This window comes from Abrus precatorius, unplaced genomic scaffold (assembly GCF_003935025.1).
Source record: "Abrus precatorius isolate BTA unplaced genomic scaffold, Abrus_2018 Scaffold7, whole genome shotgun sequence".
Lineage (NCBI taxonomy): Eukaryota > Viridiplantae > Streptophyta > Magnoliopsida > Fabales > Fabaceae > Abrus > Abrus precatorius.
The window spans coordinates 32871044-32887601 of record NW_020874417.1 but is presented as its reverse complement, the minus strand read 5'-3'; the positions used below and the strand labels follow the sequence as shown (position 1 = coordinate 32887601).

The following is a 16558-nucleotide window of genomic DNA, read 5'->3' as shown; positions in this document are numbered from 1 at the left end:
ACGAAATAAAAATGGTATAGTTTTTAGAGAGACCAGAGAAAGTAAACAAAAACAACACGTAACAAACCTAATTACCAGAAGAATATTGAGGAATTAAAATTACGTACAAAATTTTAAAAAAAATTATGACTTTTAAAAAGTGTAAGACTAAATAAGAAAACTATAACATGTTCAGAGAATAAAACCATAATTTATTCTTTTAAATGTTGATTATAAGCTACGAATCACCCCCGCGCGGAAAAAAATTTGAAAGCTATCAGAAGTAATGTTCAAATCATTAACATGGAAATAGAGTTGGATATTTTTTTCCTTTGCAAAGGGTATGTCACAACATTATTCGTCAATTCTGTCCTAATTACTGTTCGCAATGATATTAGGTTTGTGTTTACCTGAAAATTTTGTCAGGTCATCGATTATACTAGGGAAAGGCACACATATACCTGGCTATCATTTCTAAAACGGATATTTCATTATTGATTTTGTTTGTCCTTTAGGAAAATGATCAAAAAGAAAGAGAAAAGTAGAGGGGTATCAGGAATATGAACTTTCTAAAAGAATTATCTTTTAACAACGATAGATAGATACATTTAAGAAACAAACAACGCATGTTACATCTTATGTCTACCTAAGTTTAGTCCAGAAAAGAATTCTATCATGGGCCATACAAAAATCTCTGCAACTCATCCAAAGCCAGTTTCAATGACATGGAACAGTGATACTAGTTAACTAGTATGTAGACCACTAACGCTAACTAGCTGCAAATTTCCCGTTTTGATTTATGAAGCTACGCACACCAAAACCTAGAGAGAGAGAGTGAACATCACTATGATAAAGTAAGCGAAAAATATACACAAATTTGGAACCTATGTTTAAAAGGCTCCTTTTCATGTGTCTTAATTAATACATACATTTTCCCTTTTTCAATGTCCTTATTTATCCCAAATTCAAATGAATAAGAACAAATAAAGTAGCCCAGACTATACAATAAAGGAAGAATTAAGAGGAACATTATAATTGATCTGAGCTTGAGAATAATGGAGATCTATCAGATTTTACAATAAGATAGGAAAGGATATTATTCTTGAGACGACGTTGAGATTTGTGATCATGCAAAACGATTAGAAGATTAATATCTACGTATATAATATAAGCTATCAACGCTGCTTTGGCAGTCCAATAAATAAGTCTGTCTCCACATCTAAACTCTGGCTATTTGAACAGCGTGGTGCTGCTTCAGCTTCTGCTTGTTTGTGTCTACCACATTGCTGCTGGGATGTCTTTTCCGCCCACTGCCATTGCCATCAATAACAAAACTTAGTGGCCCTTTCCCTAAGTACAGATTCCATCTTCACATTTTAGACAAAGTGTTAAATTTAAGTAATGTAACTATTATTTCCAAGAGGATCGTGCCATTCTTATATTATTTTGGATACACCTTTTTGCAATTCCAGTATTAATAGATCATTCAAAGAGAATGCATGTGTCGGAAGAAGAAGAACTTACGAGATCTTTAAATTAAAATAAGGAGTAAATGATAGAGGCAAATTCTATGGACAAGATAATTATGGAAGTTAGAAAGTTGGCTATTAAAAAAATGAATGTTACTTTTTTAAGGAAAAAAAATCCCTTTGAGAATGATAAGTTGAAGGACTGTTTGATTTTAAGGAATGCTCTGTTTTTGTTTTCATTTTTAATTATGAAAATATTATTTTTTATTTTAAAATTATATAAGAAATAGTAAAAATATTTTTATTGTTTCTTATGCAAATATTTAAAACTAAAATAAAAACAAGATAATCATTTTATAATAAAAATGAAAAAATATATATTTTTAAAATTAAACGACTCCTTTTTCTTCCTAAAGGTGAAATGCTTGTATTTATATATAGGAATTTTTTTTTGTGACGTGTTTAAATTGAATGTTTGTAGAATATAATATTTTATAATTTTACTTACATTATCGAAACAATATGATACTTTTTGACGTAATTAATTCCAAAGACCTAAGTGAAAGACTTGAAAATGACGTGATTTCTATTAATTACATTTTAGAATTAACTCAAAAAATCATGATTTCTATTGATGAAAGGACTTACAGAGAATAACGACCAACTTTTCAAGACTTTTATTAAATTTAAAAGTGTAGACAACTCACTGCTAAAATCCCACTACATTATCGCCCACTGTATCTTGTACCGTTGTTTAAAATATTGTCAAGAAAAATACTAATGCAAAATACTGGTTAATTTTATATATATTTTTTAAGAATAATGTTATTCTGTCCTAAAAATTTTATAATAGTTTCTACAGGGAGGTGAAACTAAGAAAATTTAAAATAAAATTTGAGAGAAATATAATACACAATAAGTAATTAAATAAAGATAAAAATATTATAAAATATTTGAGTGAGAATATTACATTACTCGATTTTTTGGTGTTATCAACTTCTTTTAATTAGAAATTACCTCTCATAATTAGGAGCAACAAATGTATAATAGATGAAAAGCTTTCATATTTTTTACAACTAGTTTATATTCTATGCAATCTACGGAATATTATTAAATTATTTTCTTAAAAACAAAAAATATAGATATAGTATATAATTAATTTTAAAGTTATAAATTTAAAAAAATAATGAATATCAAATTATAAAAATACATTTTAAAATAAAAAATAAATTATAAAAACTTTAAATTTTAAATTCAGATATCATTTAATTTTTTATCTTTATTAATATATGATGCTTCAAAATTAAAAAATTTATAATTATATTAAAATTAAGACTAATTAAGATACAATAGATAATCTTGAAATTCAAATTTATTTAAATGTATTTGAAATTTAAACTAAATTAAAAAAAATAAATGCTCAATACCAAGAAACTATGTGATACAATGAAGATAAGAATAGGTCAAAAAATTATTCTTATTTAAAAATAAAGACTTAAGTTTAATATATGGAATAGAAAAGTTAGACAACTAAACCTATATCGATCCTAACTCGTCCCTCCTTTATTACCTTAGATCAAGCGATACGAGGATGAGATCCTGAGAATTTCTTTGATTTACGACTGTAACCAGTAAATGACCACACTAATTAGCCCTATATTACTTGGTTTTCCTCCTTTTACTATTTTCAGGTATACATGCTCTTCGGTTTTTGTTTTTTGTTTCTGTAGAATTCCAAAATTAAGGTTGGTGCTAACAAATGATTTTTGAGCTCTGCAATCGATTGATAGCAAAGTTTTACAATAATTCTATGGTAATCTACACTAAATTCCACACGCATGCAAATTTTTTAACTTGTAAAGAGTACAAATTAAAAATTTATATATAATATATTGTTATTAAAAATAATATTAAATATTATCATATCTAATAAAAAATTATTATTAATTATTTTTTATTATGTACCTTTAATTTTATACAAGCTAGAAAAACTGCTGTGAGTGTATGTGTTTTAACTATTCAAATTATGGTTCTGAAAACTGTAAAAGAAAAATACTTTTTGAATAAACTAAATTAAATGTATTATTATGTGAATGTTAAAGTCAGTATTATTTGTTTAAGTGTTTATCTCCACATAATGTGATGTCAAAGTTACATTAAAAATATAATAATTTTATTTTAGTGGATCGTTAACGTAAAAATAAAAATTTATGAGTGAGTAGGAACAAAATTATACCTACCCCCCTTTTCTATTCTTTTCCTTACCTGTCTCCTCTAGTTGTAAGAATGATACTTTAATTTAAAAAGAAGATAATCATCTTGGTATACCTCACTTTTGGAATGTAGGGGTGAAAGAAAGAGATAAAAATATTAATATAATATGTTACAAAAAATAAATAAAATAAAATATAGAAATACAGAAGATATTTATAAATATAAATATTAAAAAATAGTGTTATTTTAACCACGTGTTTCTTTTTATATTGAAAAACAAAAATTGAAAACAGATTTAGTGATGTTTGTCACATTAATTAATGAGTTTAACATGTTATGTACTAACATAATCAAACTCGTTAAATAAAATGTTGACTCAAGATAGGCTGATAATCTAAAATAATTGTAAACTAAGAAACACCAAAATGAAACAATTGTCATAGGAAGAGTTGTTTTCAAGTGAGCGAAAAAACTGCTTTGAAGTATAAAAAAAATACAAATAAAAGTTTATCGATCCTTGCATTTAGCAGATCGTGATATATTTAAAGATTAAATTCAAAGATGAATAAACTCTTCTCAGATAATATGCAGAAAAATTCATTTTTAATTTTTTTCGCTACAAAAATATACTAATTAACCAACTTTCACCCAATCAAATTCCATGCCTCAACTTATTATCAAAGCTAAAAAGAATCTATTTATTTCATTTGTTTTTTGGAAGATAAAAGTTAATGCATGCACTATCAACTACATGGATCAAAACCAGGGAAAGATCAGAATCTCACCATTGCATTCAATTCGGCATTCTCTTTGACCAAGTTACTCTCCTGAATTCAGTGGGAAAAATGTGTTAGGTGTAAAGGAATTTCATAACACTAGTGTTTCCATGTAAGCAGCACTGAATTTTGGTTACCAGGGATTGCAGGTGCTCAATCTGCTCCATATATAGTTCAGCCTGAACAAATTAGGAAGATCAAAATCTCTAAATCCATTTATCGTTTCTTCATTAATTTAATTAGAAGGCAACTAGAGCATTTAATATCTGTAATCTTAACTTAGGTTTTTACTTACCTTTCTCAGTCTGACACTATGCAAACTTCTCAGCAGCTGGTCCTCAATTCCTTGGAGTTCACCATAAGAACAAGGACTCAAGTTGTGTCCCAGCAGCTTCCTAAAATCATTCAAAAATGAAGCAAAAACTGTAGGCAATGTGTAGCTATCGAAAAGATGTTAAAGAGCATTCAAGAAATAAAGCAACTCAGGTGGCAGCAGCTATAAACCCACTACTATACCAACTAACATGCGAACACATACAAACACGGATAAAATTAGTTGAATACAATGAACTAGAAGTAGGATAATTCAGCTAGCATCTAAAACAAGGAGTGACCTTCTAGAAAGTTCAAGATGCTCAATCTTCTCTGCCATGCTTGCGGAATCAAACTTCAGTTGCTGCATGGAAAAGACAAGCTAGTAATATATATGCCTTATTACTATGAAAAAAATAAAGATGTCAATATCATTAGAAAATTGTCCAGTATATATTTAGTCTATGAAGTTTGCGGTATTAAATATTTATCAGTAGTTGAACATTCAAATTATACAGGCTCTCAATCATATTATAAAATTTGAGTCTAACTTCCAACGTCTGAAACAAATATCGCTTGAAACATTATCAACACACGGGACAAAAATACACACTCACATACATACATACATACCAACTCATGACTGTGGCTTGTCACTACACTAACAAGGGCTATAAACCACAAGCCATTCGCTGTACTAAGGTTACAAACGCAGAATTGTCCCGCAAATGTGAAATAATGTAGTGGTTCCCTTTATATTATAAGTAATAATCGTATTTTAATTTCTTTTAGGAAAATATAAATTAATATTTCCTTAAAATAAACAAACTTAAATACATGCACACTTACAATATATATGCAACCATACCCTTTCCAATATATACAGCTGGTATAAGCAACACATCTAACATCTTTAATCATAGACCACCTCATATATTCCACCAGATGCACAATACGTGTAAGTGTAAATAATGGGATATTTTTCATTCTACTGGTAAAACCATTAATTCTGCCAGAAATTTAACGGACATTGCCAATTAGAAAGTAAAACAAAACTTACAAAGATAATTAACAGAAGCTTAAAGACATTAGGATACATTTAGCATATGCCATTTGGTTATTAGAGTTATTTAAAAGATGATCTGTCATTTGTTTAATTAGTTAACATCTTGTTGTGTGAACGGGTATAGATTAGCTTCTTCCATACACCTTGATGCATCCTATTATATTAATTAGTGCTGCTGCATTATTCCAAAACACCTTTTATTCAATCTAATAAAGTAACTCTTCATTTCTACAGAACCCCTCTTATTTACATTGAACTTTGTGACCACACTAATTAAGTTATTGTTATATTCATCTATCATCAAAGTTAAGATAATTAATAACTGAATTAAACTTCAAATATAAGTCTAAAATTTGTAAGGCTTTTTCTCGTACTTTATTTTATACAATTTTTCTAAAAGATTCTGGAAATAAATGCTCTCCATCTAAATTTTTTTATGTGTGTTTACTATTTTATGTCAATACTTGTTAGTTTAATCTTATCAAGGATACCTTTTAAAATAAGAAACGGGGAGAAATATCGTAGAAACGGAGAAGCTGGTTTACTAATGAAGGGTAAGTCAAGTTTAGGATCACGATTAGTACAAACAAGCCATTAGAGTTATACAAATGTTAGTAATTCCTTTTAGAATTATCATGTCTTCTAAATTTGTAAGATGAGAGACAAACCTGGATATATTCGTCTCTTAACTTATTGGTGTGAACATCTTTGCTATATTTCCGGTGTCGTTCCAAAATCTTTGTCATGCTGAAGTATTTAAAACAAAAAAAGAAGTTAAATTATACTAAAGAACCATGCTTAAGATTTCTGTAAAACCAGCCAGATATTTAATTAAGGATGTATTTAGTTACTTTTTTGCATTTATTTTCAATTGATAAAGTTTTTCTAATAATTGTAAAAACATCTCATTATTTCTAACATTAATTTTTCAAAAAATAAAACACAAAGCAAGGGGTAAAATCTAAGTGACATTTTATAATTATTAGTCAAAACATATAAACGGAAATTAAAAACAAAACAAACACACCGAAAGAGATACACATATATATCTCTACCACATCATGTGATCTGCTCAGTTCTGTACATAGCATTTGGATGAACGTTATTCAATATGAACGCATGCATCCATTCAAATGTAACAAAAAAAAAACCAGAAATGAAACACACACTATATATTATTACGAATTTGTCTTTTAAGTCATCTAGCACAAAGGGTTGACAAATTTTCACATTATTAAGCTTGAATAAGATAACGAGATGTCATTGCTATTGTCTGGTCCACAAATGAAAGATGTTGAAATAGTACGTAATTGTTAAACCTAGTATTCTAAAGTTTTCTGCTGCATTCCGTAGCATCTACCGTTGTTTGTTCTCAGCATCTTCCCATAATCGCACGTGTAAAATCTAATTGATCAATGCTGACGGCCTACACTGCACCATGTTATTGAACTTACAAACATAACCTACATATTATCTCTCATCAAATAAATAAATTATCCTATAGCTTATTATCCGACCATAATTTATTCAGCACACATCTTATGTATTATTGTTCCTAGTCCTAAAACCAAATTGTTTGAAATTTTTAAGAAATGGGGTGATTAAGAAATGTGTACGAAATGCACGACATAGAACTGTTCACAAATACTAGGTAGAATCCCTCCTTCCAAGATATTTAAGACAAATACTAAGTTAGCACTGCTTAGTGGAAAACCGCATACATAAACACATGCCTGCACTACACTTGAAAATGTCCACATCTTGTTCCGCAAAAGCCAAAAACTTCCACGTCTCACGGTTCGGAAAAAGTGGAAAATGGAATGACATTTAAGTAGACGGAGGGGAGGGCCTGAATTTAGAATGAAATCTCTGTAACATTTAAGTGCGTTGGGTCGTTGAGATGGGACAGAAAAAAAAAAAAAAAGATATGATCACAAGAAGATAAAAGTATAATAATTCTTATTTTATTTAATGTTTAATATATATTAAGATAATAAATTATATATTATACTATATTAAAGTATAAAAATTTATATTAGAGAAATAGATAGAAAATGTCATAAAATAGATTTCTTACGTATTATTATTTAATTAAATACTAAAAATAAGATAAAAAGTTATTTTATAAGATTTATTTATTTATTCACCAAACGAGCATTTTAAATTATTTTTGTAATAAGACCATTTAAAGTGATTTTAGTACAAGAGATCATGACAATAAATCGTCCTACAAGATATTGCAAATCAAACTCTGCATAGGCTCTAGTCATCTATATTAACTGTTTAAGGGATAGACTGGCCGGATATGGCTCCGATATTGCAGACTTCAAATCCAACTAGGCACACGGGTGTTCCGGAAGAAGAACATTACCAAAATAGACTTGCCTTCCCTTGAGAATAATTAAATGATCTTATATCAGAATTCAAAAGGGTACCAAGCTTAACCACGGGGCTTCCAATGTAGAATTGAAAATCGATAGAGAAAAAAAACTTTATATATATATATATCATTTTGTCCAACAATAAAATTATGTATTTATAGGATGAAATTTGTCCTTCAAAAATTGAAAGGCTTAAATTCTATTAATAACTATAAACTACAATCAAAATCCATTATAGTTATTAATAAATAAAAAAATAATTACTGACTCTTAACTTTTTATTTAAAAAAAACTGTTGAATTAAAACTTAAAGATGACATTTAAATTTATTCAACATCCAATTCATTCAGCCAAAGGAGTTCAACACTGAATTGAATAGTCTTTACAAAGCAAGAAAATCTATTGAACATTTCAGGATTGCCCTCTCAGTAGTCAGTACCAAGTCACACACAATGGAAGTAAATCCCACAAATGAAGCCCCACAAACTCTCTTGTACTTTTTCTGCAGATTTCACCAAACCTCAAAACGTAAGGTAGAGAAACAAATTAACAAAGACTACCCAAGGAATCAGGCAGAAATTAACGATCTCGATCCTACAATTGCCCTCCAGCAAACCAAGCATCCACACCCTTTTTTCTTTCATATCAGTATCACAGGTATATATGTCTGAGCAATCATAACAAAATATCTATTGGACTATTTCTTTTTTAAAAGCAAAAACAAATTTGATTGAGACTAGAACAAGCAAACAACCTCTCAACTAGAGACTCACATCTCTCTAGTTTACGCAAGAACAACAGAACTGTCCAATTTTATTTTCGCCAGCGTAAACTCGAGAGGATTCGGGGTCACTCCCCTTGATGCTAAGATAGAAAAACATATATATGAAAAAGAGAAAAATTACGGTCTTGGATTATTGGACTATTCAGACTTGAGAACATATCTGATAAGAGTATTTCTTAACCGGAAAGAATAAGTATAGTGAAGGAGAACGTACTCGGAACTTGAGAACTCAAAGAGCCGTCCTCTCTGTGAGAAGATTATCACAGCTACTTGAGCATCACAAAGAACTGATAGCTCGTAAGCTTTCTTTAGAAGACCATTTCGACGCTTTGAAAATGTCACTTGACGACTTGTAGCATTCTCAATTTTCTTCATTTGAATCTTTCCCCTCACCATCTCCTATATATACATACAGTCAAGAGCACGTAATCCAAAAAAAATAAAGGTTAAAATTTAAGCCAAGCCTTTGATGGAACAAACTAAACTATGAAGCTAGCACTGTTAAATGAGATAGTACAAAAATTAGAAAGGGTAAGGGACAAAATATCACCACAGATTAGAAAGAAACGCCTTCCCTTTAGTTTGTACTCTTTTTTCTAAAGCTGCAAAACGGGTAAAACCCACAATCTAGGTCAGAATAACAAACAATATGCTGTAAGAACTTAATTGATCCACGAGGTCCAAATGGATCTTACAGAGAAATAATTGGTTTAGCTTATTTTAGAGAACATGCAGCAAATTAAATGTGATAGAAAATATTGACCACCAAGACTGGTTGAAATTAAAGCATTCCAATCCGGTGTGAGCAAAGAAAGGAGAGTTCATGGTGCTTCAGCATAGGTCAAGGAAAAGGAAAACTCACCAAATTTCAGGTTAAAATCGAAGAGAAGAAAAGCTATCTGTAGGTAGTGGTAGAAAGAACAGGCAAATATTCTGGAAACCCTAGCTAGAAGGTACCCCACTTTCAGCAAAGTAGCATATGTTCTATCTTTTTCTCAAACCACAGACGATTGTATTATTCCATTCATTTTTGTCATCCTCCCTAGGTTCGATCCCCCAATAGTTAAAAGCGATCATAAAAAAATGAAAAACACTTTCGTTTTAAATATGCTTCTTTATCACCCAATTGTCTGCCTTGTTTTGGCAAAGTTGAGAAACAACCATTTAAAGCAAAATATTTGTTTTAACAAAATCTCTCCTTTCTATTTGAATGAATAAAACAATTAGCAACCGCGATTGCCTGGAATAAACATCATTTCTGAAGAATAATTTTTTATTTAAATTTTAGCTATCCCTTACAAAAGGTACTCTCTTATTCAATTGAACTGGATAAAGCTATTACAAATAGTGATTTTTTAAAGTATTTAATACAATTATATATTTACAATTATTGATTAAAACAACAAAGAATAATAACTTAAATAATATATTATAAAAATGCTTTGTGATAATAAAAATATTAAACACCATTGTTATTTGTCTAAATAAAATTATATTTTAATATAATCATTATAAAATTATACTAAGAGTACGATATATTATGTATTAGATAACAGTTTATGCTGAAAATTAATGTGTCAGCTGTGACCACAAAAGTTTGCAGGTCTTCAAATTTTATCGTGTGACATCATGTGCTGTCAAAATAACTTGTGGACATAACGATTAACTGACTATTTGAGAATCAACAAAAAACAAAGATCGTGTAAAAAAGAAGCAACTAAATGTAAACTAATTCGGAATAAAGTTTACCAAAATACTTTGACTAAGTAACGATAAAAAAATATTAATTTTAATCTTTGAAGCTAAGCTTAAATAATCAATGGTAATGAGATTTTATTAAAAAATATTAACTATATCTTTATAATTTTAATATAATAAATATATTTTTTTAGTAAAATTTTACTATTTTAAATATTTAAGCTCAACTTCATAGATTGAAGTTAACAAAAGTTAAAATATTAAACTAATAGAGGTAAAGAACGGAGTTTATATAGAAACTAAACCAATAAGCAATCAAATTAAGCAAATAAAATTCTTTTGCGTCCATAAAAAAGTTAGACACATAAAAAAAACACAAAATTTAGAAATATAACACAAAGATTGAATTAAACGGCATGATAAGCAATCAAAATAAAACGAAAAAGATATATAAACGAATAACAAGATTGGTATCAATAATAAAGCAGATGCAAGTCAGCAAGCAGCAAGCTGAAGACTTTAAATTATCCTAAACAAAAAATAAAATAAAATTATAGACTTAAAAAAAACTACCAAAGATAGAAGGAATTTTACGATATTTGAAAATGTTGTATGTTAAAATATGGAATTTTGAGAAAAACTATAAAAATATAGTAACTCAAAAATTACTAGTAATAATTTTTATATGAATTAAATTAATTTCATAAAAGTAACTAATTTTATTAAGAAAACGTCAATAAGGATTTTTGAGTTTTCGTATCGATAATTCTTCCAAAAACTCCAGGATATACTATTTTGATAATTGCCAGTGGCCTCTAATAATCAACAATTGTCCTCAACATTAATTCTTCTTTGGACCTTTTGAATCACCAAATATTGAAAAAACCTTTTGAATCGTATCAACACTCTTATTGATAAAAGTCCTCATTAAGTAATGTCATTGCTCTATTTCTTCAAAAAACCCCATGTTGAGATGTTCCGTTGAGGTCGGCTATAAGTTTTTTAAAGGTTATTTTATTAATTTTTTTGGAATGCATTTTAAATTATTGTTTAGTTAAATATTTATTTAATACATTTTTTACACCAAAACCTATTATATGAATTTAACAACAAACTTATTAAAATAAAATAAAAACTATTTAGTTTAATAATTTATACTGAAAAACTTATAAAATTAAGTTGAAAATCATCTATAAAATATATAAGCTGTGTTCATAAGCCCTCCGTAAACTGTCGTGATATGATTTCTCATTTGATAAATTTTATAATTAAATTTATGGCATAAATGCTTCTATATAAAATAGTTTATTGAATAAATATTTATTAAATATGTGTAAAGAAATGCACTCTAAAACTATCGAATAGACTGAACTCATTTGATAGAATTTGTAACAACCAATACTAAATTACTTCGTTAATCCTTTATATATCCAACCAATTAATTATACAGACAGTGTATCCAACCAAAGCATATATCATTTTTCATGTAAACAAAATTATCTGTTAATATAAGTATGTGCAATATTTTTTTTATGCAAACTTATACGATTTATATTAACAATTTGATTTTTGTTAAGAAAAACAGCTAACTAACGGAGACAAATTCAATATCTAGTTGTTAGTATATGACAATTTTTATATTGATATTTATTTATATCTTTTTTCTATTTTAATGATAAATAATTACAAATAATTAAGGCAGGTCTTAGTATATATATATTCCTTCATTTCTTTGCTGTTTGTTTAATTCATCTTTACTCTTTACATTCTGTTTAAAATATCAATTTTAGCAGATAGAGAAAAAGAAAAGAAAGGGTGCAAATAAGAAGAAGAAAAAGAAGAATAAGAGATCAACTTTAAAGAAAAAAAAAAAAAAAAGCTCTACTTAATTATTTTGAAACATCTTAATCATGTACAATTTATTGAAGGGCTTATTCGAATATTTTGCGTTTAATGCAACAATGACACATAATAAAATTTCATAAATATTATTTTTTATAAAATATTAAAATATCATATATTTAATATATAATTTTAATAAAAATAACATTATCTTTTAATTTTTTAACATATTTTCTTAAATATATATTAAAAATAATTTATATAAACCAAATTATTAACTATTACACATTGATCTATTATATAATATTTTTTTCTTATTTTTCATTTATATTTCTCGAAGGAAGGGATCTTAGAGAGTCATTTTTCTCTTAAATTTTTGGAAAAAAAAAAAAAACAACACACGAGCCATTAAAATAGAGTATATTAACATCTTAAAATTAATAAAGCAACACGACATAAAAACATTAAAAAAATGTTCACAAAAATTATTTATTACTCATTTTAAATTTGAGCGCATAATATGACTTTTTAGCCATATTATAGTAATTAAAAAAATTAATAAAACAGGGTTTCAACGAAACAGATTTCTAGTCTAAAATAGGGAATGTCAGGTGGCACTAGAATCATCCAAAAGCCTGACAATACTAAATATAAAATAAAATAAATAAATAATTCAAAATCAATCAACGACTGAGAAAAAAAAAGATACATGTTAAAATCTTAAAGAGTCCAAATTCAGACGAAACTCAAGCTGCGGAGGTACACAACTTTATTTGTTTTTAAAGATTAATTATATTAATTTATGTATTTGTAACAAATAAATTTTAGATAAAATTTATTAGAAATTATATAGTATAATTTGTATTGTTTATAATTATTTTGTTTAAAAATGTATTAAATTAAAGTTATAGTAATTAAATGATATTTATTAATTATTAAATAATAAAATAATTTATTATTGTAATAAATTGATAAATTAAGAGGAAATAAAATTATATATAAATTTATGCTTCAGAAAAAAAAACATGGTAATAAAAATATATATGGAATGCAATGAAAATAATAAATAATTAATATAGGAAAAATAATAAATTTTATATTTTTATGGTAGATTAAGATATAAAAAAATATTTGTGAAAAAAATATTAGATGTAGTAAAAATAACATTTAGTTTTTGAAAAAGAGTAAATAGAATTTTTTATTAAAATTATTGTTAAAAAATAACATATACAATTATATTATAGAATAGATAAAATATAAACAAATATAATAATAATAAACAGATTTAAAGTATTATATTCATAACAAATTTAATTATAAAATATAATAATTCTGTCCTTCAAATTTATCTAAAACATTAGATATTGAAAATAAACTTTATAATTTAAGAAACAAGAATATTATTGAATAAGAATAATAAAATTAAAAAATTTATTGTTTAATATTAAGAATTATATAAATAAATTCAGGGTGATAAAACTATGTATTTATTTAAAATAGTTGTTAATTATAATGTAATTGTAAAATTTGAAAAAAAAAACAATATAAAAAAAAGTCTTTGTTAATGAATTGAAATTTTTGTTAAATTAGTATGATATATAATAGTTATTTTAGTGTATGAAAGTATGTTTTGTTTTAAATTTAGATTAATTAAATTTTTTGCTATATTTTATAATATTAAATTTTTGTTTTAAATTTAGATTAATTAAATTTCTTAACAAATAAAAAATTTATTTTGTATTAAAGTTAAAAAAAATTAGGTTAATTTAGATATTTGAAATTGTTCTAGTTAAATAATTGTAATAAAAATTAGGTAATAATGAATAATAAAATAATAATATTCAATAAAATTTTTCATTTATTAATTTTAATGTATATAATTTTAGTTTAATTTGACAAATTTTATTTCAAGTGGTATCATCTTAATTGCAGAGTAGGTTAAATTCTGATTCAAATGATAGTTCATTATTGGAGTATTAGTCTATTCACGTATTTAAACATGTTTGGGATAGACGTAACAGCCCAATTTTAAAAGGTGAGGAAAAGTCACTTTATACCGACTGGCATAGAGAGGTTCTAATGGAAATACTTTCTCATTTTACTTTAGCTGTATTTGCCGAAGTGACTCAATCTGTATGCTTTTCTATTGACCAATATTTTATTACAATTTTAGTGGAAATATGGAGGCTAGAGACTCGTACCTTTCACATGCTTCCTGAAAAGTATACTTTAACTCTTTAAGACATTGTTATTCAGATAGAATTTTCTATAGATGGAAAGGCAATTATTACAGCTACAAGAGGTAATTGGGCACAAACTGTGGAGGACTTGCTTAGTATTAGACAATCTGATGCATTTATGGGGAGTAATTTGAAGTTGAGTTGATTGGACTAACATTTTACACAATTTTTTTCTCCTTGTCAAAATTTATATCCTCATTTCTTTCATATATTTTACCATTTGAATATAATATAACAACAATTTAATTCATCTTGCATTCAAAATAATTGTCATCATAATAATTAATTTATCATATAATAAATTTATATTTAAAAATTAATTTGTATTTACAAATATTTAAATAATTAATTTTTAACATTATATTTTATATTTATTATTTTCAAATATAACAAAAAAATTAACATCATAATAATTAATTTATAATATAATGAATTTATATTTAAAAATTAATTTGCAATTACACATATTTAAATAATTAATTTTTTAACATTATATTTTATATTTATTATTTTCAAACAATAAAAAAAATTATTTACAATATTAACATTTAAAATATTATTTAAAATGAAAATTTCTTAATACCCAATGAAAACAAAATATATATATATTCATAATACTTAAATCTAGTCGGAATGAAAAATTTCTCTTCAAGCTTTACGATTATTGTTTCTTTTTTAGCTGCACGATTATTGTGATAAATTTATGTATTTATAGATCTTTAATTTTAAACATAAAGATGTATCAAAATTTTTATCCAACAATAATACAAAATTTAGTCTCGATTAAACGATGTTAGAATCGTCCTTGACATGGACGCTAGAAAAATTAACTCTAATATGGACGCTAAAAAAATCGTCCTAAATATAAATGATAATAACTTTTAATACAATACAATACATGTCAATATCTCATTAATATTAGTTAATAATGAGATGATACTCTCATAGTTTGTCACGTTATTACATGTATTAATTTTTTTTTTGGAATAATTTTAGTGTTACGTAGATTGGTCATCTCACAAAAAAAATTTATTTTAAAAACCTATTTTTTAAAAAATTACCTCAATAAGGTAAAAAAAAAAAAAAAAAAAGCCGGATAATCTCCGTAGATCTTAGTTTGAAGAAAAAATCCCCAACTTGGAAATTTGATTCTTCTGATTTACTTGGGATAAAAAGTTGTAGGTGGAGATATGATGCTGTTACTTTTTGGAGGGGTGAAAGGAAAGCAAAGGTCGCTTTCATATTCTTTTGGGTTTTCCTTTCTTGGAATTGACCATTTGTCAGCACTTCTCTTTTAGGTGCCATTTTTATCAGCACTTCTCTGTTTCCCACCTTTTTTTACCTCTTTACTGTGTTTCTGTGTACGCCACGCGCCGTTGATTCTTCCCCGCTTACCACACAAGTCTTATCAAAAAAGCAATTAGTACCTCACCGACACAACTTTTATCCCTGTTGTGAAGACTAACATGTACTTCATCCTTTTTTTTTAATGTTTTATTTTTTGTATAAGAATTAAAAAAAAGTATTTTAAGCTTTATAAAAAATTATTATTTATTAAAAATAGTAATAGTTCATTTATTTCATTAAATAATAAAAAATTAATAAGGTATAAAAGTAAAACAAAATAAAATTACTTCACCTATGATAAATTAAAAATAAGTTTATTTTTAAAGACAGAGTATAAATATAACAGTAAAATGATTTAAAAATGAGGGTTATTTTTCTATATACATATATATATATATATATATATATTTATGTGTAAAAAATATATATTTTTTTAAATCATTCGAAGTG

General features: G+C 26.3%; 1 protein-coding gene across 1 annotated transcript; it reads right to left on the bottom strand.

Annotated features, from left to right (window-relative positions):
• Positions 1–1154: 1154 nt before the first annotated feature.
• On the bottom strand, positions 1155–9999 carry LOC113871825 (MADS-box protein AGL42-like). The gene is made up of 9 exons (XM_027508922.1): positions 9844–9999; positions 9535–9583; positions 9196–9380; positions 6485–6563; positions 5053–5114; positions 4734–4833; positions 4576–4617; positions 4448–4489; positions 1155–1289 (listed from the first exon to the last, which is right to left on the bottom strand). Exons 3-9 carry the CDS (start codon positions 9375–9377, stop codon positions 1155–1157), a joined length of 642 nt encoding a protein of 213 aa, XP_027364723.1. The 5' UTR covers positions 9378–9380; positions 9535–9583; positions 9844–9999.
• Positions 10000–16558: the final 6559 nt, after the last annotated feature.